The sequence below is a fragment of the Gymnoscopelus microlampas genome, assembly GCF_963454915.1.
Source record: "Gymnoscopelus microlampas genome assembly, chromosome: 3".
NCBI classification, from domain to species: domain Eukaryota; kingdom Metazoa; phylum Chordata; class Actinopteri; order Myctophiformes; family Myctophidae; genus Gymnoscopelus; species Gymnoscopelus microlampas.
In genome coordinates, this window is record NC_139940.1 from 17361284 (window position 1) to 17389138 (window position 27855).

The 27855-nt window shown below is 42.2% G+C and overlaps 1 protein-coding gene across 3 annotated transcripts in view; it reads right to left on the bottom strand.

Moving 5' to 3' along the window:
- Positions 1–27855, bottom strand: part of bcl3 (BCL3 transcription coactivator) — a 30959-nt gene that overhangs the window by 2091 nt on the left and 1013 nt on the right. For 2 of the 3 annotated variants that reach the window (XM_084051967.1, XM_084051966.1), the window contains exons 2-7: positions 27369–27755; positions 26140–26248; positions 15312–15420; positions 4722–4929; positions 2359–2447; positions 2151–2228 (exon numbers count right to left, since the gene is read on the bottom strand). In XM_084051967.1, the coding sequence (XP_083908093.1) occupies positions 2151–2228; positions 2359–2447; positions 4722–4929; positions 15312–15420; positions 26140–26248; positions 27369–27755 (980 nt within the window). The remainder of the gene's footprint in view (positions 1–2150; positions 2229–2358; positions 2448–4721; positions 4930–15311; positions 15421–26139; positions 26249–27368; positions 27756–27855) is intronic. The other variant, XM_084051968.1, reaches the window with a different exon arrangement.

Here is a 27855-nt window from a genome sequence, read left to right on the forward strand (position 1 = left end):
AAGGAACATGCCAAGGGCCTCAAAGATGCCAAAATGTATGCTGCGTATATAATGCTTTTGTAACTCTCAACATGACTGCAAATCTAAATTATTTTGGAAGCTTAAAAAGCAATGAGAGAATGACCAATGAATGAAAGAAAAGTGACACCAATGTTCTCCTTTTAACCACATTAACCCTTACTATATTGGGCATGACATTATTGCCGAAAACATTTCTGAAAAGGCAGATCTGGTGCTTTGCCCTGATGAAGGTTGTCTGACTGAAAGCTTGGAATTTTGTATTATAGAAACTTGCATTGATCCAATTGTGCAGATCTACAAGCTTTTTGGATATCCTAAGTATAAAGTAGGGCTTAAGTGTTTAATGGTCACCTGCTCATGCACAAAAATGGACAACAATAATAATAATCAGAATAAAAATAAGTCCCGGATTGTAGCTTTAATCTTTGAGCCTTCCCCCCTCCTTTTTCATTTTCTGTGACTTCAGCACTTTAAAAAAAATAATCCTTATCTCAACATCTCTATTTTCATTTTCATTTGCCTTTTTGCTTCTTTTGGCGGAAACCCAGTTATAAAATGAGCAGGGTCTAGGATTGTGGTCTGCACATTTATACATATTTTTGTTGTTAAATAATTAAATGAGAATGAAAGGATAAGGTTTAAATGACACTGTGTCTGTCTATCCACAGACTGTGTATGTACACCATAGATGAATGACATAGCAAGGCCAGCGGATTGCTGACTGTTTTGCCACAGGCAAGCGCTGATCCAACACATTACAATACAAGTCAACTATTGATAGCAGCCAGTCTATGAGTTCAAGGAGTCTATTTTTCCATATTTCTTCCATAGCATGTTAGTCACAATAGGTTGCCGGTCAAATCAATCACTAGGCAGGCCAGGCCATTGGTAACTGTTCCAAATGCCAAATAATGTATTTGAGTTTGATAAGTACTAGGTCAGCTCTCTTTTTCTTTTCAAACCATGTGAGAAGGTCTTATTCTATCACTTTTTGACTTGATTTGATTTACTTGAAAAGCAATAAAACCACAGGGTTACAGCAGTTCGAGGATAACACAATAAAGTCCTAACACTTATTTCCATTGCAGTCTTCTGGTCCACTGGTAAACATTATGGTAACATTTTACTGTGCCAAACAAATTCCTCAGTAAGTGGGCATGCTATATCATGTTTATGACACGTTGTATAATGTCAAGTTGTCCTTGTCATTGTCAACAAAGTCACCCCAAACAATGTCAACTTTGAATTGAAAGTGACATAATAGACCGAAGTAAACGTAATGGCAAAAGTCATTATGATTCCTTGATGTTTTTGACAGGTGTCATATCATGGTTATGACTGTGTCATATCATGTCATGTCAGTCTTATGCCAATGCCTAACAATGGCTTATGAGTTTTTTGTTGGCGTTGGTGTGCCGCGCTGAAAATACCATATCTACCAGCAATGTGACGCGTTGTGAACTAATATTGTTTTTTACTCTGCATGGCAATCCCCCACCCATCTTATACAACAAGGTGGTGAAAACAAATAATCAGAATTCCTTCTTACTACAATATCTGTCTGATTGACAGACCATTATCCACGGTGCATACACATACAAAGCAAGAAATTGCTTAGACAAAGAATGGGTGAAGCTCTCATTGTATGAGAGAGATGATGTAAAGTGGAGGACAACAGTGGAAAGGAAAGGGAAAGGAATGGAGCGATGGCATTGAACAAAAAAGAAAACTGCGAAGAAAACACATCAGCCTTAATGGCTTTACTTTATGACAAAACCGCTGAGGTCTGGCAATAAAGCAAATTGTGAATCATCTGGTCACATTTCTCTAGAACTCTTATCTGTGTGATAGAAGAGAAAGAGAAACTATGGGGAACGGGGCGGAGCTCACCACAAAAACAACCAAAAAATTAAAAAAAAATGTATTCAAAGAATGAGCTGAACACGCCATTAACCACTGGCATCCATATTTTGGGAATGTCACTATTTAGCTATTTCTATTTTTATTTGTATGTAAGAAATGTTCAAAAATGTCAGGCTATTTTAAATAGTGGTTAAATATTATGGTGACTCACAGAAACTAACACACACACACACACACACACACACACACACACACATGCTCATTACCTCAATGAGGAAGTGGACCATGTTGATATTACCGCTCTCTACCGCGTGCATGAGAGGACTCTGGCCACTTTTGATGTCCTAATTAGAGAGAGGAAAAAAAGAAAAACATTGTCAGCATACACAAAAAGTCAGAATGGACAACGAGTCCAGTAAATATGTGACCCTGTGGAAGCCTAACCACTTGTGTAAATGCAGGATGTGGACTGACCATAGCATTGATGTCAGCTCTGGAATCCAGCAGCATTCTGGCCAGGTCCTTATGGCCCCCTCGCACCGCCAGATGCAGAGGACTCAAACCTGCGGGCGGGGAAGGACAACGCAGCCTGAGCTGTAGGGTCACCCAATGTGAAAATGCACTACCATGTGCACACACGCACGCACGCACACACGCACTACACACACACACACACACACACACACACACACACACACACACACACACACACACACACACACACACACACACACACACACACACACACACACACACACACACACACACAGTGGTGGAAAGTAGCTAAGTACATTTACTTAAGTACTGTACTTAAGTACAATTTTGGGGCATTTGTACTTTACTTGAGTATTTCCAATTTCCAATACTTTTACTTCTACTCCACTACATCTCAGAGGCAAATATTGTACTTTACACTACAATTATTTGAAAGATTGAGTTACTAGTTACTTTTCAGATATAAATTATGATATAATGAAACATACATTAACCACTTCAGCCCTATTTTATGCATAGACTATTTGAAAATAGCCGATCTACAAGCTCACAACGCGTCGCATCGCGACGCGTTGTGAGCTTGTAGATCTGCTATTTTCAAATATTTAGTACTTTTACTTTTGGTACTTCAGGTACATTTTGATGCCAATACTTTTGTACTTTTGTAATTTTTACTTCTGAACTTTTACTTGTAACAGAGTATTTTTATATTGCAGTATTGGTACTTTTACTTAAGTAAAGAATTTGAGTACTTTTTCCACCACTGACACACATTGATGATTATGCACATTACACGTGCCCTTTGACTGGTACTCAGCTGATGTGTGGGACTTTTTGTTCATGAAACACTTTTTCATGATTGCTTCAGTTGTCACTATCCAACGCACCTGCATCTGAACGAAGTGGACGTGCGAAAATTTCCTTTGCATAGTGCATCAAATGTAACCAAAGTATCACACATTTAACCACTTTCAACCTGGTGTCCCAAAGTGTGTGTGGTTAATTGACACTAAGGATTTACTGTGTATGCACAACCTCTCCCTCTCTCTCTCTCTCTCCACCTCAAGGGGGTGATTTGTGTGTGTGTGTGTGTGTGTGTGTGTGTGTGTGTGTGTGTGTGTGTGTGTGTGTGTGTGTGTGTGTGTGTGTGTGTGTGTGTGTGTGTGTGTGTGTGTGTGTGTGTATGCGCAGAGTACTTTCTTTCACAATGTTAGTCAATTTTAAAAAGTTTCTAATAGAACCTGCTCATTTGTGATGGTTATCTACAACATCAGGATGTTACATAACATTGTCATTCCCGATACTAAGTAGACTAAGGGGCTGTCCGATAGGTCCCATAACATACAACATTTAGCTGTATCATGAGTGAGGGAGTCAGTCATTAAATGAATGATACAACCGCACCACATTATTAGTTGATTGGCAAATAAATCCAAGGAAATTTCCATGCAGCTAAACTTTTTGCGAGCATGTTTTGGAAAATCATAGTTACAGTATATTTATTACCGGGCTTAATCTGGTTATCTGATCTAAGGACATAACTTAATAAAAAAAAAAAGCCATTCTAAAAAGAAATTCCTGCCTAAAAAAATAAAATAAAACAAAACGTAACTCACTCCACCACATGTGCATCAGCACTTTTTTACACGCACGCATGCACACATCGAACTGTTCATTATTTTTACAGCATGGCTCTGCAAGAGGCTAGCCGTCTATGAGAGTGTCTGTGTGTGTGTGTCTGTATGTGTGTCTGACCGGAGCAAATCTTGCAAACTGCTGGACCAATCAGTGCCAAACTTCTTATGCTGCTTCTTACGCTGCCAGAAGCATAAAAAAGTACCTCCAGTAATTGTTTTTCACATATGTTTTAAAATCTTATAATATTATAATCAAAATCATTTCATGTATTTTCTTACTTGTTGTTTTTGTGCAAAATCAAAAGAATTCTAATGACAATTCAAATTCCAATCCATGTGAGCTATGTATCTTATCAAAGTGTCCTTGACCCAAACAGATCGTTCATTGTAAAATAAGTCCCTTCGGGGGAAACGCCAAGGAAAAACACCTGAAATAAATGTGCTCCTAAAGTGGTCTCAAATTTCAAGGGCCCCCATGTTTGATATGCATTAGGCCACAGACCCTCATTTGATGCAAGTTTCATCTCTGTGACCCCGATCTAAACTGCAAAATCCTGATGATTTAACTCTGAGAGTATACAAATGACAAATGGAACGAAATGGACCAGTAAGGGTTCCATTTGTACAACGTTTGTACAGACTAAGAGTCCACTTGGTTCCCAACTGTCAATAAATTATCCGGGCACCCTGGGGACTACAACCTACCTTCGTAGTTTCTAATCTCCAGACAGGAGGAGGAAGCAGCACAGGAGGGAGAGAGGATGGCAGAGAGGCAGTCCCGCTGGCTGTACTCGCAGCAGAGGTGAAGTGCCGTCTGTCCGTTCCGGTCCAGGGCGCCTGGGTCGGCACCGGCTCTTAGCAGGGCCTCCACCATGCCTGGCTGCTGGGTTATCACTGACAAATGGAGAGGAGTCTGACAGAGAGAAAGAGAGAAAGAGAGAGAGAGAGAGTTAACCCATTAAGACATGGAAACTTTGGCTGTTCAAAAATAGCTGATATGCAAGCTCATAGATCTGTTATTTGTTTTTAAATCATGAACATTTGTGCAAATCTTTGAATATGTATTTTTTTAAACGAACATTTCTAACTCAAGTCTTTGCTGCTGGGGATTCTACAAATGTCTTCTGAATACGTTTTTAAAAAAAACGTATGTTGCTATAATCAGTGGTTCTCAAACTCTTTCATGTCAAGGACCCCCAAAATGATATGTATTTGGCCGCGGACCCCCATTTCAAAATATGTTGTTCCAGGGACCCCCCAGAAGCAAAGATTTGAGTTAAAAATGTTCGCTTTAAAAAACATATGTATTCAAAGATTTGCACAAATATTCACGATTTTTCAAAAATAGCAGATCTACAAGCTCACAGCGCGGCACTCTGTGCTTGTAGATCTGCTATCTTTGAATAGCCGAAGTACAAAATAATGGTTAAAGTGGTTACACAGATGCGTTCCCGGTTTGAACTGGTTAAGGGGGTATGGGGTTGATATTGAAAGAGAGAGAGGAGTTGAAAGATAAGGATATAAAAGAGGTTGATGTCGAAAGAGTGGGGTAGAGAAAAGGGGTCGCTACAGAGAAAGAGAGATATGAATGATTTCATTGGATTAGTTGAATTGAATTGTCTGTCACTGAATATATAAACACATTTTCCATCTATCGTTTTGCACAGTAAGGTCCTCTGTGTTAAATTAACTCCATTTGGTTCCATTTGTACACTCTCAGAGTAAATGTAACAGGATTGCATTGTGTAGCTTTTACTATAGGTGGCACCACAGCTACAGTATTACATGATAACACACGACGTCACTAAGATACCAGTGTCAACTAAGGACCTAAAAGACACAACGTAGCCTACAGTACTCTTTGCACAATCGCACACAAACAGTGTCGATAGATCTAGAGCAGCGATTCCCAACCTGTGGGCTTGGGGCCATTGTTGGGCCGTGAGACACCAAGATTTTAATGACAATATAACATTAATATAAAAAATATATAATATAAAAACATGGTATTCTGTCTTTAAAGCCTAGAAAATTAGTTTTCATTTTCAACGGTTTTCAACCAACCACTGTGACACAGATGAATAGGACACACGACTCGATTGATGGATAATTAAAATAAACACTCTGAAAATGCACACGGCCCACCCATCTGAACAACACTTACAGTAAGTGGTCAGATGGGAGGCCCGAGAACGCCTGTGGGATTTTCAAGTGGGCCCTGATCCAGAAAAGGTTGGGAAACACTGATCGAGAGACTTACAGTCTCAGATGTTGGTGATTGTGTGGGAGCAGTAAGAGGTAATGTTATTCCTGGCAAAACAATCCTGTCATCTGTGACTTCTTCTACATGGTTGAAGGTCAGAGATGCAATGAAATGACAGCAATATGAGCCAACGCCTATACAAGTAAACAAGGAAGCCACGTCAGATCAGTTTTATTGATCAACCGATGCCAAGGTACACTGACACATGCTACAGTGAGCCGGAAGCCTAATATGTCATATACATGCAATCATGCACACACACACACACACACACACACACACACACACACACACACACACACACACACACACACACACACACACACACACACACACACTGTGTGCGGGTCCAAAGCGTCCCAGTCTCTCATCAATAAGAAACAGTGCACCATCTATCACAGAACCGCAGTCAGCAACAGCGTCCACTGTGTTCCTCCAACTTCAACTTCAAGTTCATTGTCACATTTACAGGTGGCTAAAGGAGCGAGTGAAATTATTACATTTATTCAAAAAAAGACAAAATAACCATATCAAAAATACATAAGGTGCGTAGGCTTATAAAAAAAAAGATAAATAAAATCTGTCTCTTGTGCAAGTAAGAACTGATACACCACTTAGCAGAAGATATCAAGTATGAACTAAATGTGTGGCAATGGAGTACTGTATATTCACAAGTCATATGACGATGTCAAAATGAAGATAAACCAGTTCTAAAAGACGGATCGTCCAGAATAGACTCTAAACACAGAGGTGTTTTCCCAGTTTAACTCTCAAGCGAAGGAGAGGGGGAGAAGGATCGAGAAACCTTGCACAATCTTGAATCTTCCGCTGTACTGTGTGTTGTGCCATTGATAACCGTGTTAACTCTGGCATTGGGCCATGGCCCTGAAGACCTATTGTTTAGATTGTGCCATCCAAGGACAATAGTTTGGTGTGGAAATCCTGCTTAGTCATTGAAGGAAATATTTCAACCTGGATGTTCTACGAGTTATTAATCTTAAATAGCAAACAGAATGCTGATGTTCAAAGTTTCACTTTTGTGACATTGCTAGAGGCTCTCGACTGGTGCAGCTGTGGCTGTTCCAGTAAAGAGCAGAACAAAGTGGAGTAATAGTGCTAGATAAGGTTGCTGGAATTCCTTTGGTGTATCAATGCCAGTGGCATTCAGTGTTTCCCTGAATTCTGTGACTCACAAATGACACACACACACACGCTCACGCGCACGCACACACACCCCCCCCCCGACACACACACACACACACACACACACACACACACACACACACACACACACACACACACACACACACACACACACACACACACACACACACACACACACACACTTTGTGTTGCAATAACAGAACACTGATTGTACTAGGTTACAGTTTTTATGACCTACTTTTATTTTTACACTTATTTATATTTTTATTATATACATTTGGTAACATGGCACTCAATGTTTTTATATGACACTTCATAGGACACTCATTTTTAATTGTTGTTGGAACATGTGATGCAAAAGAAATCCAAGTTCATCCGAATGGATAATAAAGATTATCATCTTATCTCGGTCATATGACCATGCAGGATTCATATAGCCTGGATTCCCAGGAATCATCCGTCATTGCTGCACTAAAACAAAGTCATACAACATTACTTTTGGAGCCCACACTGCACTTAAAAAAAAAAACAGTTAAGGTAAGTAACCATCAACTACAATCATAGCCTAATTACAGCAGGGGATTGCTGGCAACTCAGGCCTTTAAGGTCTTCCCAATAACACCCCAAAGTTCACAGAATTTAGCAACCGGTTTCCTGTAAACCATTTCAAAGTGACTGAAAACAAAAACACAGCGCAGATAAGAGGGCTCGGGAGGGAGGGGGGATAGGAGAAGGGGAGGATAGAGTGGAGAGACGGAAGTGGCGGCGGGGAGTCCAGGGGAAAGACAGGATAAGAGAGGGAAAATCCCTCCGTTCTCCCCAGCACGTCTGCCCTCACGGCACTCTGCACATTCCTGCAAAATGAGTGGATCAACACCCAAAGGAGGAGGAGGAGGAGGAGGAGGAAGAAGAAGGAAGAGAAGAGAAGAGAAGAGAAGAGAAGAGAAGAGAAGAGAAGAGAAGAGAAGAGAAGAGAAGAGAAGAGAAGAGAAGAGAAGAGAAGAGAAGAGAAGAGAAGAGAAGAGAAGAGTGGGATGACAAAAAGCCCTGGGCTGTAGCTCATTCCAAGCATAGAAACTAAGCAAACACGAAGGATAGCGTACAGTAAAGTCCTCAGTGTTAACCACATGAACCCAAGGGTCCCTGTTCTAGGCATGTCATAATAGGCGAACATTCAGTGAAAATAGACGCACATTCGGCAAAAATATTTAATGTATTAAAATGTATGAAATACACTTTGGAACGTGACACATTGTGAGCTTGTCGAGATTTGGTGTAGAGTGATAAAAGGAGGGGGCCAAGCCCCGGTCAACGAAATATGTAGGGTTTAATTGGTTAATAGGCATGTCGATTTGAGTCCTTTTTTACACTATCAGATTAAGATGAACACTGAGAATTAAACCGTAAACAGTAAACACAGATGAAGAAACAAAGAGATGGAGAGAAAGACGTGCATGGCACACAGTGTACCTGGCATAACATCGCCTTATCAGTGAACCTTGTATTGGAAGACAAAGGGACCACATTCGATATCCTGGAAATTACAGCAGCCTTGTTGGAAAGCTTATATCGCAATGATCAGCTCATCGCGGATTCTTTCATAAGATTACTACACAAAGAGGAGGAAGAGAGAGTGTGCAATGATAAATGGTGCATTGAGGTAGGATGAGGCCTTCATGGGTGGGATAGAGGGAGAGTGGGAGCGGGATGATCTCTGAAACTTCATGCAAGCTTACTGAGCACACACACGCACGCACGCACGCACACACGCACACACGCACGCACGCACGCAGACACACATCAACACACACACCAACTACATCATTTCTAAGCAAGGAAATATGCATGCATGCATGCATGCACGCAGGCACACACTCACGCACGCAAGCACACACACACACACACACACAGACACACAGACACACATCAACACACACACCAACTACATCATTTCGAAGCAAGCATGCATGCATGCATGCATGCATGCACGCAGGCACACACGGACGCACACGCACACACACGCACACACACGCACACACACACACACACACACACACACACACACACACACACACACACAGGCATGCAGGCATGCAAGCAAGCAAGCACAAACACACCAACTACTGTACATAATTTCTACCCTTATTCTGTTCTTGTCCTCTCTTTCTCTTCCTGTCCATGAGACAGAGAGCTACACTGTGTGTGTGTGTGTGTGTGTGTGTGTGTGTGTGTGTGTGTGTGTGTGTGTGTGTGTGTGTGTGTGTGTGTGTGTGTGTGTGTGTGTGTGTGTGTGTGTGTGTGTGTGTGTGTGTGCGTGTGCGTGCGTGCATGTGCGTGTGTGCATGCGTGCTTGTGTGCGTGCACGCGCGCATGTGCGTGCGTGCATGCGTGCGTGTGAGTGAGTGAGTGAGTGAGTGAGAGAGCGAGCGAGAGAGAGAAGCAGGGAAAGTCCCTCTCAACTACCCTCTGAACCTCAGGTACATACAGTATGTTGAGAAACAGCCCAGACCGGGGGAGGGAGGGGGGGGGAGCTGTGGTCATGTGACTTCTCGGAACGAGGATACTGAAGCTCTGAACAAAAACACACATGCCCGCAGGAGACGCCACACGTCGCACATACACACACATACACACACACACACACACACCACACGCCGCAAGCACGCACAAGGTAGAATCACAACCTAGGTGTAAAGAAAAGGCTTTTTGAAAAATTAAGCTTGCATACCCATTAATTGAATAGCAGCTAATTATAAATATAGACTATAGCATTACAATTGATTAATATTCTTATCACAAATGGTTAATGAATGTATCTCAAAGAACAATGCAGTTGAACAAAGTGACACGTGTTTTGCATTCTGCACAGCAGCTGCAATGTGTGACTAGCCGACCGTGGTCCGTGCACACATACAGTACATAAACCCTTGCAGTCTTAGCTTCAAGCTCTATAACTGGTCCCCAACCTTTTTCCCTGGAACCCCCCCTCCCTTCTTACATCTGACACGCACGCACACACACATCTGTACGCACGCACACTTTTGTTTGTAAACCACTTAAGCCCTGCTGTACTTCTCACAAAAACGGATAGCAAAAAGAGCCGATCTACAAGCTCACAAATGCGACATGTTGTGAGCTTGTAGATCTGCAATTTTTTAACCTTTTTGAAAAAAACGTTTTCTAATTTGCAGCATAAGAGGAGTTGGACTGATATCACGTTGAGTGGATGAAAGTTATGATTTTGTGCAACATGTTTGAAATTTTGTACTTTCTCCAAACAGATAAGCCCCCCCCCCCCCCCGTGAACTTTGACCCCAGTCTCCAGGTTGGGAAACACTGCTCTGTACAATGGGCTGCTCTGCAAATAAACCCCTGGAGGAAGGGTTAGCTTGCACTAGAGAGAGCCTATAACCCTGGGCAGGCTTGTTGCATCGTCCCACACACTCCCAGCCCTCACAGCGTTAGTACCGCAGCAGTATAGTGGAAACAATGTGCATGAGGAGAGCATGGGGTAGTGCAGCAGGGGTGACAGCATGGTCAGTGTGGGAGTATCAAACAGCTGTTTCTGCCACCACGGTGCTTCAGTTCAGGATACGCATGCCTGATCATGTGCTGTGTTGTTCAACAGTGACAGAGAGAAAGACTGAAATATAGGTCTCATATCGTATCTCATATCGAAACATTGTATGTCCAAAACTGTTACTGTTACTTACTGAAACAAAAGAACCTGTGATCCAATGTCGTTATTATTTAGTCGCAAGCTCTTGTTAATACTTTTCATGGGATAAAGATTCATGAAAGCAACCACTTTCACTTTCAAAATGTTTCAAAAGTAGGGAGAATAGCCTATCTATGAGCTCACAAGCGACGCGCTGTGAGCTCGTAGTTTGGCTATTGTCACTACTTTTGTGTGACACACTTGTATGAAGAAGTAGGGCATTCATTTACGAAAAAACGAACAAACATAAAAAGCTTAAATATGGAGATTTCTGGAGGACAGCTACGAAATGCAAAACCGGCAAATGACAGGATTTGTCATCAATATTGGGAAATCTCTCTCCCTCCCTCCTTTCCTCTCTCCCTCTTTGAGAAGCGTGTCATTCGTTAGACAAAGCCATCTGTCTGTGAAAAAACTAATATTCCCAGAGATGAGGATGTTAAAGCCTTTGTGCTCAATAATCACAACCACACGATCTGGTAGTCAAATGATTGTGGTGGCGTGCCCGCTGCTCGAAACTCTCCCCTTTTGGGTTTAGCAACATGCCATGATATTTAAATGTCCTTGAGCGTGTGTGCACATAGTATAAGCACTGCATGAGTGCGTGCGTGTGTGTGTGTGTGTGTGTGTGTGAGTATTATTATGTGTGTGTGTGTGTGCGCGTGTGTGTGAGTGTGTGTGTGTGTGTGTGTGTGTGTGTGTGTGTGTGTGTGTGTGTGTGTGTGTGTGTGTGTGTGTGTGTGTGTGTGTGTGCGTGTGCATGTGCATGAGCATACACTTATGTGCGTGCGAAGACACAGGATATTATGGCCAAACCGAGCCTCGAGACACACTGCAAGCGGTTGTCGGCACCGGCGTTTCTGGTAAGTCAGCCGGCGATGTCGCGCGTCTGTGTGAAACCCCATCCTCTGTGAAGTGCAAAGCCATGCAGGGCTCAGCTCAGGTGCTTTCCTCTGGTAGAGAAGGATGCGAAAAGCAAGAGGACAGGAAAGACTGGAAGGCTAGTGCAGTTGTTCCCAAACTGTTCACCTCAAGACCCAAAAGATAAAGTCCTTAAAGGGGCTACACCATGAATTTCATTTTTTTTTAGGTTTTTAGTATTTTTTGGGCTCCCCAGTGTCTCTTGTACCCAAAAAAATACTTTTTTTTAACATTCAGTCATTCATGCTCATTTCATGGATTTCCTGAATGGGCGTGTCTGAACAGGCCATTTCAGAATGGCATGGCAAGTGATGTCACTTGCCCTGATTTTGCATTGATGATGGCCAGACAGAATTGCTCAGTAGCTCCCCTCTGCCCAATAGGACGTTTTGGTATTGCAGCTGAAAAAGCTTGGAATGACAGACAGTCAGATTGTGAGAAAAAATATCTGGATGTTTTTTAGGCTTACAACCTGTTTAAAACGTATTAGGGGGCAATATTTATATATAATATATTGTTTTTAAATTCATGGTGTAGCCCCTTTAACTATTCATTAAAGATTGTATGGAATTTGTTTTATTTTTATTTTCCGAAATTCTTTTAGATTTTTTTAAGTTTTGATTTATTTGTAATATTTTTTAATTTTTTATAAATGAATAATAGTGAATAATATATATATATATATATTGTAAGGAACGTAAAAAAGGGCCATGACCCAAAACTTTGTCCTGACCCATTGTTTGGGAAACATTGGGCTAGTAGATGTGGTGAGCTCTGAGTGTGACAGGATGAAGGGGTGGTGGGTTTTTTTTGGGGGGGGGGGGGGGGGGGGGTGAAAAGGGAAAGTGAATGTACTAAGGCTGGCTGAAGGCCAGCAGCTGGGGCAGCACGGGATTGGGAAAGACCTTGAAGACAATTCCCTTTGCATAGTTGTGTCTGCATGCAGTTGTGTAAGCCATCAGGACACTCCAAAGAATGGTGTAACATATACTTAAGCCCTACATACTTTGTCATATGACAAATAGCAAAAATTACCAGGCTAAATGCTCACAATGTATTGTATTTTTTGCTATTTTTAGTAAAAGCCTAAATAGAAAAATGCCAAACTAGGGACGCCAGGGTTAAAATGTTTAAAATATGGGATAAAGGGAGGTAGGAATGGTATAGCGGCTAAGAAAATCCCTGTGACTGGTAGATACATAACCATCATTATTGTGTTCCATCAAACAAGTAAAACATTGAACATGCTCACAAGACTCAGATCATTGAGTCTTTCTCAGTAAGAGCCTCAGCTAAATCACTAAAATGCACATTTAAAGGTTAACTGATGAAATTCTGATGCACTGGGAAATGACAGCACATTTCATCGACTCATCTGTTCCCAGTGGCGGAGCGTCCGGGTAGGCCAGGTAGGCGGCCGCCTACGGGCCTGGGACCCCGTCGGATCACATGGACCTTTATTTTATTAGAAATAGACGCACTTTGCGTGCTCCGCCTCTCCGCCTCTCCGCGACCGCCTCTCAGCTTAGCCTAGAGATTCACCAGCTTACATGGACTACAAATATATTCGAGGCACCCCAATACACTGTTGGAAGCTCACCCTAACCCTAAAACCGAAATAAAGTAACACAAAAACGAACACAATCCGCCCGAAACCCGCAGATTTTCGCGCACGGGCTGGGCACGCACGCGCGCGCTGGGGGGGGCCTGATAAGTGTGCCGTGCCTACCGGCCCGGCTTTCAGTTGTTCCGCCACTGTCTGTTCCCCATGTTAGCATGTGCAACACACTGATACAATATGCGTTTAGCAAAGGAGTGTGGGGTTTATGTCCACATGGTAATAAGCATCATCTGTCTAACACTTATATCTAGTCTCCACTCCTTTTTTTCATCATACTATTTCATAATTCTATATTTTCTTCTATAAACTCTCATAATACCAGCAACTCCCTAAGGGCATACTGCAGTACCATGGCTTTGATAAGGAAAGCTGATTGATATGGTAATACATGGGTGTTCTTTTTTTTTTAATTACGGTCAAACGCTCGTGACACAATAATAAAAAAACAGAACACAGGAAGTACACAGTACACAGATGTTGTTCCTTCCCAGCATACTTTGGCTTCCAGCCATGCACAGGTGGAGTAGCAACAGGGAAGGGTGAATTCCATCACCCAGACTGCGGCCGCCATGCTACTGGGTGTCAGAGCATGTGGTAAAAATGTGTCAGGGCAAAGGAGGAAACCCAGGACTTCCTCTTTCATTTCTTTCCCTATTGCTGTCATCTGAAGGCCACAGCTGGGTGAGGCTGGGGATTTGGGCTTCAGTCGCAGAATGTACGTCCTGATCCTAAAATTATCAGGTACAACTAGAGCCAGTATGAGACATTATGTAGACAAGGCAGAAGCCAGGGGTGGAAGGATTTTTCTTTTACGCCTCATGCAGCCAAAGCTTTTGCACTTAAGAGCACACAGATGCATTCATATATTCCACTCCCCATGGATTAAAGTATTTGAACTTCTTTGGATGTCCCATTGTTAAATGCAGAGAATACATCAACTAATCGCTTCCTCGTGTGCATTTTAAAATAATTCCTATTGGGGCAAAGCAAAAGATCATCAGTAAAAAGAAGGCTCACAACTATACAAAATAAAACTGAGACCAGAGGTTCTAGTGTGTGTGTGTGTGTGTGTGTGTGTGTGTGTGTGTGTGTGTGTGTGTGTGTGTGTGTGTGTGTGTGTGTGTGTGTGTGTGTGTGTGTGTGGGCATGTATGTGCCTAGGCTGCCACAGACCAATCATCTTGCCTTAGATGACACTTGCAAAGCTCACACATGACTGTGTGGTTGTGTACACATGCATACACACGTCTGTGTGGTTGCGTGCACATGCATACACACACATGGCTGTGTGGTTGTGTGCACATGCATACACACACACACATGACTGTGTCTGTGGCTGTGTTGTCGGGTGGCAGTATGAGTGCAGCCTTGTGGTTGCAGTTCACATCCCATGATAGAAAAAGAGCTGCTTCTTCAATTCCTGTGTCATTGAGCAAGGCACTAAAGCCCTCATTTGAGGTCACTCTAGAAAGGAATGCTAAGTTTCTACACTTGGTTCAACTGTGCCCGCATATGTGTTTGTTTGAGTGCGTTCCTGCGTGCGTGCCTGTGTGCGTGCATGCGTGCGTTTGTTTGTGTGTGCGTGCACGTGCATCTGCATGTGTTTCACCTGTCGGAGGTTGTTGTATATGTCAAGGTCTCTGTGAGCCAGCAGCAAGAGGTGGATCAGTGTGTGGACCATGCGCTCTTCTCCCTGCACCACTGCTATATGGAGCGGCCTGCAATGACACACACACACACACACACACACACACACACACACACACACACACACACACACACACACACACACACACACACACACACACACACACACACACACACACACACACACAGCGTAAAGCAGTGTCAGAATGGCAGTTATAGATGGTAATGCAACACATACTTAGAATGGCAACTCCCTACACATTCACTGCACAGCCACCTCCCACATAGATTCTAACACTAACACACACGCATGCACATGCACAGTTGCACACACGTGAGGATCATCAACGATCCTGACTACTGTACCCCAGCAATGGATTGTTGTTCACTTTGCTAGTATCTTGCATGGGGCCTTCATCCAGCAGGCTCGGGGAGAGTTTCTATAATCCAAGGCCATAAGACTTCTGAACTCAATAAAGCGATATAAACTGTAACAGGACTGCAGTGGCAGATATGGATTATACAAATTTACAAATTGAATTTGACCTTTCACTACTAGCATGACACCCACAGTCACAAAACTAGAGGGAGCGTGAACAACAATCTGGTACCACCCACCCATAAAACAAACATGGGCAAATTATCCTTCTACAGCACGGCCACCAAGGTATGGAATAGTCTAACCCCATCCCTCAAAAAATGCAGTTCGCTGGGCTCATTTAAAACAGCCCTAAAAACTCATCTTTCTGGAGGCCATAAGAGGAGGTAGTACCAGTTTCCCGGTAGACAGACGACCCCCCTCCCCTTTTTTTGTGTATATATTTTTTATTTTTCATGCTTTTTTTATGTACATGGTGGTATTTTTTTCTCTGTATTTTTATGTTGATTTGAACTGTTTGGTTGCTACTATATATATCTATGAAATTAATTAAAGGACTTTTTTGGTCGGACCTTTTAGACAAAAGTATTATAAACTGTGTTGTTTTACATTATTTTGCCTAATAACATTTTCAATCAATCAAAAAAGCATACAACCATACATTGATCCTAAAACTAATTTATAATTGATGTAGAAAGTCTAGAAAACCATAATGTAATGTTAATGTTGCTTGCTATTTCACCTATCTATAATGAAAAAATAAATAAAAATGAAATGCTTCAAGCTAAAATTTGATTTCCACCACTTGAAGTAAAGAAAGAAAAGAGGGAAAAAGCCTACTTTATTATTATCAGCATTATTATCAGCCAAGGTCTCTTAGATATTTGCTTACAAAACAAGCTCATGACTTAATCATGTGTAATGCTATCTGTCAGCTAGTTCATAAATGTGAATGGCTAGGGATCGGCAAGGGATTATAACTCAATATCTATCAGCGTTGACCTGATTAGTCCCCATGTGACAGTTGGGCCAAGCAGCACTAAAATCCTACATAGTACAAGCATGACTCATCCAGCTATTGAACCCTTATCAAGGCTAAAGTGGAAACCACAAACCAAGATCTGCATGTAAAGTGAAAGAACACGCAGGTCAGACTTTGGGACAGCGGAGGAAAAGAAAGAACAGGGAGGAGGGGTAGTGTTGTAGATAAAGACTTTGCATGCTGTTATCTTTGTTGACTTCCAGTAAAGAGGCTTTATGTCACATCCTGTTGTAAGTAACAATGGCAGCTGTCTGTCTCTCTATATCTGTCTTGTGTATGTCTCCGTCTCTTTCTCTCTCTTCTGTGTTGCATGATTTATAGGCTTACTCCATCGTAAGACAGAGTAGGACAAAAATAGCAGAACTACAAGGTCACAATGCGGCGCGATGTGACAAAGGCCTAAACCCGTCAATCATTATTGCTGGTCATGAAATATTTTGGTTTCTGATAAGGGGCTTTTGACAAAGCCTGAGTTTTGACGCACTCAGCTCTTCTCCAATGGAGGCATAGTCATACTCAGAGACAACAGGAAGCAGGGACCATTTCTAGAGAATAACTTAAAAGTACCCTTGGAGAAGAATTTCAGTTCTCACTCACTGAAGCAATGACATCGAGTCACTGAAGACTGTAATATTGAGCGGCTCTCCAGTTTGATATGCATTAGGCCACAGACACCCTTTTGATAAGAGTACTATCTTCCAGACCACAACGTACATTGTAAAATTCCCAGCGTTTATGTAACCCTGAGAGTTACAGACCCGCAAGGGTCCATTTGGACACCTGGTGGTCCCCGGACCTGAAATTGAGAACCAGTGATCTAGGGCACGAGCAGAACAAATAATAAATAATAATTTGCATATAGTAAAGCCAAGCATGCAGAAAGTGATGAGGGCACTCCGACAAGTAAGGACAAAGCTCTCTCTCAGTACACAACAGGCGTTGGCTGACAATATGGTGCACAAGGACAGAAATCTTGTAAACAAACACCGAAACATAAGGAACCACCTCCAACGTTGTTGCAGGCTCAGCAACAGTGCATGACTAACAGTAGGCCTACATATAGCCTTTATGTACCTGAGAACAAATCGGTCTTTCTTTCTTTCCCTCCCCTTCTGTCTACCTTACTTACTATCCATCCATCTTGTATCTATCTATCTCTGCCAGCCAAATGATGATTTGTGAGCTTGGCAAGACCTTTAGGTGGAAAGTGTATGCATTCCAAATCTTCAAAGGCAAAAACAAAGGTAAAGTGTCCGTCTATACTGAGATGTGTGAAGCAATCACCACAAAGCATTTCAAGAGTCCTACAGAGTACAGGGGTATAATAAGGAACAGTATTTGAAATGAAGACCAAAAGTTAGCGTGTGTGTGTGTGTGTGTGTGTGTGTGTGTGTGTGTGTGTGTGTGTGTGTGTGTGTGTGTGTGTGTGTGTGTGTGTGTTTGTGCATTTCCATGCATGCACAAATAAGCTACTTATGTTTTTGCTTGCATGTGCCAACATGAAATGTCAACAGTATTGTGTGAGTGATTAACCCACGCACCTCTAGAACAAAACCCTTCTATGCATTCCTACTGTCTGTTTACATAAATGAAAAAAGATATTGGAGAACGCGCGGCCTATTCTCCTACAATAAATTATAGCAAAAAGAAAACCTATGCAAAAATGCAAATACAAGTGTGATCAGATTGGAACCACATCTACCATTTCCAAAAAAGATGATTTGCTAATGACACCGATGTGAAAAGCAGAACTTGAGCACGTCGGTTCTTTCCTCAGCGGGTCCCTGTTCCTGTAAGTGAGTATGGAGCTCTCCACAAAAAAAACCAACAGTATTTTATCACCCTATATCCGGTCAACGATGTTTTGGGGATTTTCTGAGGTGTAAATTACGAGCAACATGCTCGCAGTTGCACTGAGGAAGTTTCAAAGACTGGTAATGTTATGCAAGTAGAGGTGGTTGGGTGCAAAGCTTGTGTGAATACATACAAAGCAAAAATCCTAAGTGTTAAAATAGCACATTTGTTGTAGCTTTTTGGACAGTAAAATCCTTAGTGAATTAACACTGAGCCGGCAGAGAAAAGCGGTAGTCAAAAAACTAAAGTGAATCGCTACAGGTATACGCTGCTGAACTGAAATTAACTAACTATGCACGGATATAAGCTCTGCTGCTCCTTCACGTGGAAAGGAGCCAGTTAGGCGGTTTGGGCATCTAGCCAGCCAAATGATGACCTCTGCACCTCCCTAGGGAGGTCATCTGGGCAAGTCAAACCGGGAGGAGGCCACAGTGCACACCAAGGACCAGATGGGGGGATTATAGCTCCATGCTGGCCTCAGAACACCTTGGGATCCCCCTGTGGATGAAGTGGCTACGGAAGTCTGTAACTCTCTGCTGGAACTGTTGCCCCAGTGACCCGACTCCGGATAAGCGGTTGAGGATGGCTGGATGGATGGATAAATAACTAACTCTTGGTGAAGCATGTGGTGCAATATCAATTTCCATTGGAATGGACAATAACGTAATCTTATCTTACCTTAAAAAACAATGCTATTTTTTGTTGTTTGTTTGTTTTTTGGCCACCTGTAACAGATTTCCCAGATGAGCATGACAAGGGCGTTTGTGAAACGAGAGTCATTTCAAGGCATCGCAGCTGTCTCAGCAGCACACAACTCAGCTGTCAACAAGTACCAACGTACTGATGGGAACACAGGCATGCATGCAGGCACACACACACACACACACGTATATGCATGCAAACACACGCACACGCACGCACGCACGCACGCACGCACGCACGCACGCACGCACACACACACACACACACACAAACGCACACACAGATAACTTCATCACATGATCAGAAATAAAGACAGTATGTGTGTATGTGTGTCCATATTTTAGTATTCATTTTGTGTATTAATTAGCTGAGACTCACAGTACTAGACACACCTCTCTCTCTCTCTCTCTCTCTCTCTCCGCCTGTCTCTCTTTATCACTACAGCGCCTTCCCCTGTTTAATTGTATGTCTCAATCTCTTTCTCTCAAGACGAAACTCTATCTGTCTCTGGTTCCTGGAAGTGGGGCAGACCGCAGCCCCAGATAAAACCCAGCACAGCGGCACTGACGCAAGCTGGGGTCCCAAACCAGCCACATTCACACTGACAGGCCCAGAGAGAGACAGACAAACAGACAGGCAGACAAACAGACAGACAGACAGACAGACAGACAAACAAACAAAGACACAGGGTGAGAGAAAGTGAGAAAGAAAGTGAGAAAAAAGGTGTGAGAGAGAGAGAGTCGAGTCCTACAGTGAGGATCGTCCTGTGTGGATCAGGTGAAGTGCGCAGATCTTCTCAAGACAGCAACATGGACAATAATGCAATATTATAATGTGAAATAGTCTTGCCAATAATCTCTATTTTAATAAGCAATCAACCGATGCTTCTTAAAGAGCAATTGCAAGTGTAATCACACATCATCTGTTGCTTACGTATTGTAACTGTATTTGGGTTGTTTTTGTTTCTGCTTTGGGCAAATGTTGTTAATCGCTCCTGATAGTCACACCAACAAAGCACTGTGAACTGAAATGCACTGAATTGAGAGAGAGAATGAGAGCGTTTGTGTATGTGTGTGTGTGAGAGAGAGAGAGAGAGAGAGAGAGAGAGAGAGAGAGAGAGAATGCTAACCCGGGCAGTGGCGTAGATGTGGTATCCTGTTTGGTGTGGAGGTTTGAGGAAACAGCTAACCTGATTGGCCATGCCCGACATCCCCAGTGGGCCCAAGGACTGCTTGTGCTGTGCTGAGCTGATGCGAATAGTAAACAAAAAGGGATGCGAGCCGAAACCTCACCACAATACAGTTTATGAGAAGTGACGCCATTAGACGGCAACAAAGCATGACACTACCTCTTAATGCTGCAAAGGCAGTGCGATAATGTGTGTCACAGAACGTATGCATGAGAACCAGGTGTACGAAAACAGCAAGCTAAGCTGTTATTATGCCTGGGTTAATATGCCAGGGAATGTGGTTATTGAGCATGAGCTCAGGTTGACTGTACATCTTGTACAGTACATGAGCGCTGTGAAACCGTGCTGAATACAGCACCGAAGTCTGACGTGATTTACGCATCCTACCTGGGTCATCCTACCCCCATTCTGAATTCCCATAGACATAGTGTTTAATATCGTGTCATATAAGAACTGTGCTCCAAAAATAAACAAATGAGCACGGCGGGTTGACTCATATGGATATGAAGCATCAACTGACGGCGAGAAAACGCTAACGTTACCGCCGCCAAATTAATTATATTTTCGCCAGAAACAGACTGTATCAAATATGAGTGACTGACTATCGTAAATGATACAGAGCCACCTCCATGGCAATATCGGCGGTACAATTTGTTTATTTTTGGACCACAATTCTTAATGATATAACGATTCTAAGATGACCCAATGTTATTCTCCACAGGGATGAACGAGTGACGTCAGGACTTCGGTACTCTATTCAACTGTTTGGAAATGTAGGTCAGTCCTGCGCCACACAACATGACAGTAAATCAGGCATTAAAGTTCCGATGAGTTAATTCTCATCCATTGAGTATGTGAGTGAGTGTGTGAGTGAGCCGAACATGGGAGAAATCTGCATTTTATCAGCTGGTACAATAAACGGTATGACTGAGGGAAGAGACACAATAGACGCTGTGTAGGAAATTCATTCACTCACTCACTTCTCCATTCCCTATTTGGGAATTCTATGTGGAGTGAACTCATCAGAAACAATATTTTTGGACGAAACTTAAGCCGTGACACACAATTAACAACTTCATCCCTATTTCAAAAATAGCTGATCTGCAAGCTCACGTTGTTTGCTAGGGGTTCCCAGCAAGATTTGTAAAGGTTTAACCACTTTAAATCTTCTCTTATGGGGGTTTCTTGGGTTTTTTGGGGGTGGCATAGCTGAATGGTCCCAGATTCGATTCCAGGCCTGGCCAGCAATGTGTCGAATAAGACTGGTCGAAGTGTACTTGAGCAGGACACCTAACCCCTAACTAGCTCTGCACCCCTTGTGGGCAGCGATCAGCTGGGTTGAGCTGAAACCGGATTTACCCCGCGGGAGCAAGTAGGTCAATATTATTATTATTCTGGCACAATATTTTCAAAGGGCGGTCCGCGGCCAAATGCATATCAATTTGGGGGTCCTTGACATAAAAATGTTTGAGAACTACTGATATAGGGAATAATAAATATCACTATATATTCGGTCAACACTATAAAATGGCATAATCACTATATTGTGCACTAAATAGTGAGTAGTGAGTGATTTCAGACATAGTCAGAGTGAAGAATAGACAGGAGAGTGAGCACTAATGAGAGAAGGAGAAGCAGAGAGCAAGATGAGGTTGATAGGGGGAAAGCGGTAAATGAGGAAGTGAAGAGCGGATGTTTGGGTTTTTGAGCCCATTCATTTAAACACACTGTGAGAGAGAAAGGAAGAGAAGAAACACCTGAGAAAACCACAATCATATATTTAAAAGCTGAGCACACACAGGTTTTCCCGAAACTGAAGGGTGCTGAGGCGCTGAGAACAGGGGATCAACACCCCATTGACGTAAGAGCAGACATACACTGCACACACACACATACACACACACACACACACACACACACACACACACACACACACACACACACACACACACACACACACACACACACACACACACACATGCACGTCACACACACACACACGCACACACACGCACACTCACACACAGTGAAAGGACAAGGGGGCTGAGAATGTTTTTCTGCAGAATTCACACAAGATTTGAAACACAATCAAGGAAGTAGGTATAAGAACATCAAAGAGCTACACAGTTGATGAGAAAGTAAAAGAAAGTTTAGTGGTTGAATCAAGTTTTTCTTTTTTTTTAATTCAAAATCCCCATTAATATAATTCTTTATGTTGTGCTGCTGTATGCGGTACAATATAACTATCTGCAAACTGAGAACATTCCTGTCAATCCACTGGATGAAAGCATTGGCAAAATGTGTACAATGCAAACCTTTCTTAAGGTGAAGATGGGTATTTGAACATTTGTATTAAATCATAAATGTTTTTATCTTATTTTCTGTAACTTTTTAATAATTTGGTTGGGGGGGTGGTAAAAATATGTACTAGTCCTGCAGGATGCAGAATTAATGTATAAATGTGGACGTGACATTGAACATGTCACGAACATTGAACGTGACATGGAATTCTGGTCCCCAAGGTAGGCAGATGCCCCAGTGACAAATACCATGTGACTTTTGGCTCTAATGAAGCGTGGTCATCACAGGTCTGTTTTGAAAGGATGCAAATGACATCGATACTTCATGGAAACCACAGCAACCTTACAGTAGCGTTAAATTCTTGGATTTGATTTCAGTCACATGAGTGTGCTTGGAGTATCGGCCCGTCAGTCACTTCTGTCTGTGTGTGGGTGAACCTTCAGTGGTTGGGTCGATCATACGGGGTGCCCATGCATGAAGGCAGATATTTGGCTTCGTGTAAAGTTGTCTTTTTAGAATTCCACACATTATACTAGTTCATCACACACACACACACACACACACACACACACACACACACACACACACACACACACACACACACACACACACACACACACACACACACACACACACACACACACACACACACCTCCTCCACAGGTCTCCATGAGTATTGCTGACCTACATCAATGGCCCACCTCACACACGGAGTGAAGCAACATGAAAGAATGTGGCAGTGTAATGAAGACTGTTCACACTCACCCATGTGCGTAGCGTGCACACAACACACCCATACACACAACCACATCTCAACCTGCTTCCACACAGCCTTCATAAGATTAACTGTGACAAATAAAGAGACGGTGCAAATCAAATCACAGGGCATCCTATCTGTCAAACCACTTCCAGGTTACAAAACAATGCAAATGTTCTCTCTCTTTTTTAATGTCAGTCTGCCGCCTGTCTGAACTTCAGTTCCTGCGCATTTGGCCAATTCCAGTGAAACCTACCTTCTAGTTTTTATTTTCACATTCATTCTTCTTTCGCTTGTTAAACCTGTGACTGTTTCAATTTCACAGCTTGTAGAATAATCTGGCACTGGCTTCCCCTGCGGAGGCATTTGGGGTGTAGTAGTATACACACTGAGCGGCCCTTCTCCAAAATATATATTATGCTATCTAATGAAGTTCATACATAGACAGGGTGTCGCTTGGAATTTGGGTGCCATGACAACACAACTCTGTTGCCTCCAAATATTTATTTAAACAATAAAATCTTGATCTTTGAGAGCCTGGGGGGCCGTTGAGGATCTTTCTTCCCTGTTTGATGCTCCTGCACGTAGGTGGCAGATTTTCAAGTTGGAGATGCTAGATGAGACAATTCGCTATCTGTATTACGATATGTCTGGGTAATCACATGACTATTACATACTGTGGGATAATTATTCAGTACCTAGAGTGAACCTGCCGGTGTATACATGATGCTTAGCTGTTCTTTCATGTCAGGTGTATAGATACTGTACAAAATATGAGTTCCTTAACAGTTAGTTCTGATCGAGTAATTTGATTGGTCACTGATCGCTCTGCTAGCTAACATTAACATGTCATTTACCCACCTTAGGGCTGACTGTTAATACTTAGCTTAACAACATTTTTGTTGATCGAGTCTTGAAATAACTATTTGTTGGTGGAATGAAAAAATATAAAAAAGCAGAATCATATGCTGTTAGTGCCTATTGCTTGACAAATATTTTTTGGTAGAAACTGGTAGAAATTTCACATTCAAGATTGGGCTGTTGTACTGAGTATCAGCACGGCTGTGAATATCTTGGGCATGAGGCCGCAGTGCCTACGACTGACAGGCATGCTGATATACAGTATCACAGCATCCTCTCATGTGACTTCATTACACTTCTGAACAAGTTAATATTTTCAATTATCAAGTTACTTCTTTGCTGTCTTTGCTATATAGTCAGCATGGTCTGTCTAGGTGCATCTATAGTACACACATGTCTACTGTAGGTGTACAGTATACATACGGTGTGTCTAGGTGTATCTATACTCACTATAGTACACACGTGTCTACTGTAGGTGTACAGTATACATACAGAATGTCTAGGTGTAGTTATATGGTACATCCAGTATGTCCGGTTGAGACACAAAGGTTATTCATTTAAGATGTTTCTTGCAGAGTCACAGACAAAGAGAAAGTCTAATGGAGGGACGAAATATTGGTTATGGCTTCATGGTCAATGCATATTTCAAAGTTGAGAACCATTGTAGAGCCTATCCTAGTGATCTTATAATTGCCTCATGAAAGTACATAAAGCCAAAGCATTCATGTAAACTTCTTTATGCAGAATGATAGGGAGGCAGAGGTAGCCTATAGAACAGTGTTTCCCAAACAATAATGGATCTGGACCCATTTTGGGGTCGGGACCCATATTTATGGCGCATGAGTAAATATCCCAAATATTTTTAATGCTTCAAACATTTAATTATTATTCTAAAATATATATTTTTTTTAAATTCAAAGAATAGTATTTCAGAAATGCATTTTTTTTTACATAATTCTTTAAAATAAATTCAAAAATGTAAAACAAAAAAAGTTGACATAACCAAATTTGAATTTAAAATACTTTTAAGATCTACAAGCAACAATATTGTAGCTACAAGCTCACAACATCTCCCAATGCAACATGTTGTGAGCTTGTACAGTAGATCGACTATTTTCACCATTAATTAGGGCTAAATACGTTGTTGATTTATAATGGTTTGGGTCCCGGGGAGACACTAAATGTATCTTTTGTGTCTCGAACTAAAATGTTTGGGAACCCCTGGACTAGAAGTTACAGAAGCCCAAACCACCCTGGACCTACAAAAATGTAGGTAGGAAAGGAAAGGAGAATAAAACATCTAGCCTTCAATTGCGCCAATGGAGCTGCCTGAATTTTCATTTCGTTTCACTCCATTATTCAGAACTTTTTTTTTTTTTTAATGGGCGTAGCTAGCGATTCAGAGGCTGGAGCCAGGCTAGCTTAGTGGCCAACAGTAAAAGGTTTTAGTTGTACTGGGAAGCTTCCAGAGCTAAATGCGAGAAACTGCACAGAAAACTCCTCAATGTAAATCTAATGCTGATAATGTAAAAAAATGCATATTTAAAAGTTGAGAACCAGTGTAGAGCTTATCCTAGTGATCTTATAATTGCTTCATGTTTTACACTCTGAGAGTTAAATGAACATGGATCTTGTGTACATGAGTCCAAAGAAAGCAATGCTGGGGGGAAAAAAAGATAAATAAATGTCAAAGTCATCAACATACGTGTCTCCATCCTCATCCTGGTCTGTGGCCAGAGTGACATCGGCCAGTAACCTCTCTTCTTGGGTTTGGGCTGGGTGGAGGGCAGGAAAGTGGGGCCAGTAGTAGACTACTGGAATCGGACCAGAGAGAGATTGGGAGGAGGAGTTAACAATTCGGCAAGACAGACATTTCCAGTTTCCATCATAGGGAAGTAAAATGTTCAGTCTTCATTTGCCTCTGAGAGTGCACAAATGTAACCAAATGGACCCCATGTAACCAAATAGAGCCATACATGTGTGCACTCTCAGAGTTACAAATAGATAAATTAACAGAGAGGATTTTTACAGTGTAGCCTACTACTATCGAATCAGGTTTATTGTCACATCACAGGTTTACAAGGTTGGAGGTTTGAGGTTTGAATTGACCTACTAAGCTACTTTTGTGTTACATAAAAATAAAAAAAAAGGAAGCCTGATCAAAGCAGGTGTGTCTGCATCAACTCAGCATGTCTTTTTCCATCTCTGAATCCCAACTTCAGCACACACATCAAAAACACACTACTGCACTCATCATGCTTATTTTTTCAGCTTAGGGCCTATTCAATGCTTATTATTGTAGGGTATTATATTTGTGTTATAATTTAACATAAAGTGTAGAAATGTTCCCATAATGGTAATTTTTGTTACACTCTCAGACTTAAATTGTAACAGAGAATGTTGCAGTGAATGAGTAGGAACATAACACATGCCCCTGATCAGCCTAATTGGATGGATTGCATCATCAATCTAAATCTGGCCATTAAAGGCTAGGGCTATCTGAGTCATGATGACCAATACTTCAATTACATATGGCTGTGGTTCTCAAGGGGGTCCAGGGGACCCCATGTGTCATTGAGGGAGTTCCAGGCCAATTCAGGGGGTCCCCAGCTAAATGAACGATAGTTAGGAATGGGAACCAAATGGACCTGTAGTCTACTCACAGGTCACTCTGGTCTCACTTGTATACTCTCAGAGTTAAATTAACAGAATTGTGAAGAGTAGATTGGGTCCCAGATATATAATAATAATAATAAAATAATAATAATAATAATAGTAATAATAATAATAATAATAATAATAATAATACTTTGAGTACATTTTAAATAAATACATGAATAAATAAACAAATGGGGGTCCGTGGCCCCCTAACCTAATGCATATCAAACTGGGGGGTCTTTTCAATTGAAAAGGCTGAGAATCGCTGTAACTTACGGTACGGACTATACGCTTGCTGCACGAGTCCTGCTGCCGGATAGTCTCTGACACCGGACAAGTGCCTGGTGAGTGATCCCGGTGGCGGCGCACTGACGCTCCTCTCCTCATCATCACTGAAGCAGCTCGGCGGACTCCTCCGCTGGACCGAGCCCGTGTTTAGTGCAGGAGATAATAAGCGGTCTCCTCTGTCTGGTGGTGGAGCGGGCGGTCGCCTCGGGATCGCCGCCGGGTCAGCAGGAAACCGGCGTTTCCTGAAGGGAAGCCTCGACGAAGAAGACTTGTTGTCAGACGGCGTCCGTCTGACCGCCGCGTCACGATGCTCGCTGCCCAGTGCGCTTCTATAGAGGCGCTCGGCCACATGTCCGAGTCCTTCTTCACACAGGGCTGTCACGATTACACATATAAGTTGACGATTAATTGTTGTCACACAAAACATTGCTGTGTCTTGGGCATTGAACATTTGAAAACGTTATTTCTGTTTGAC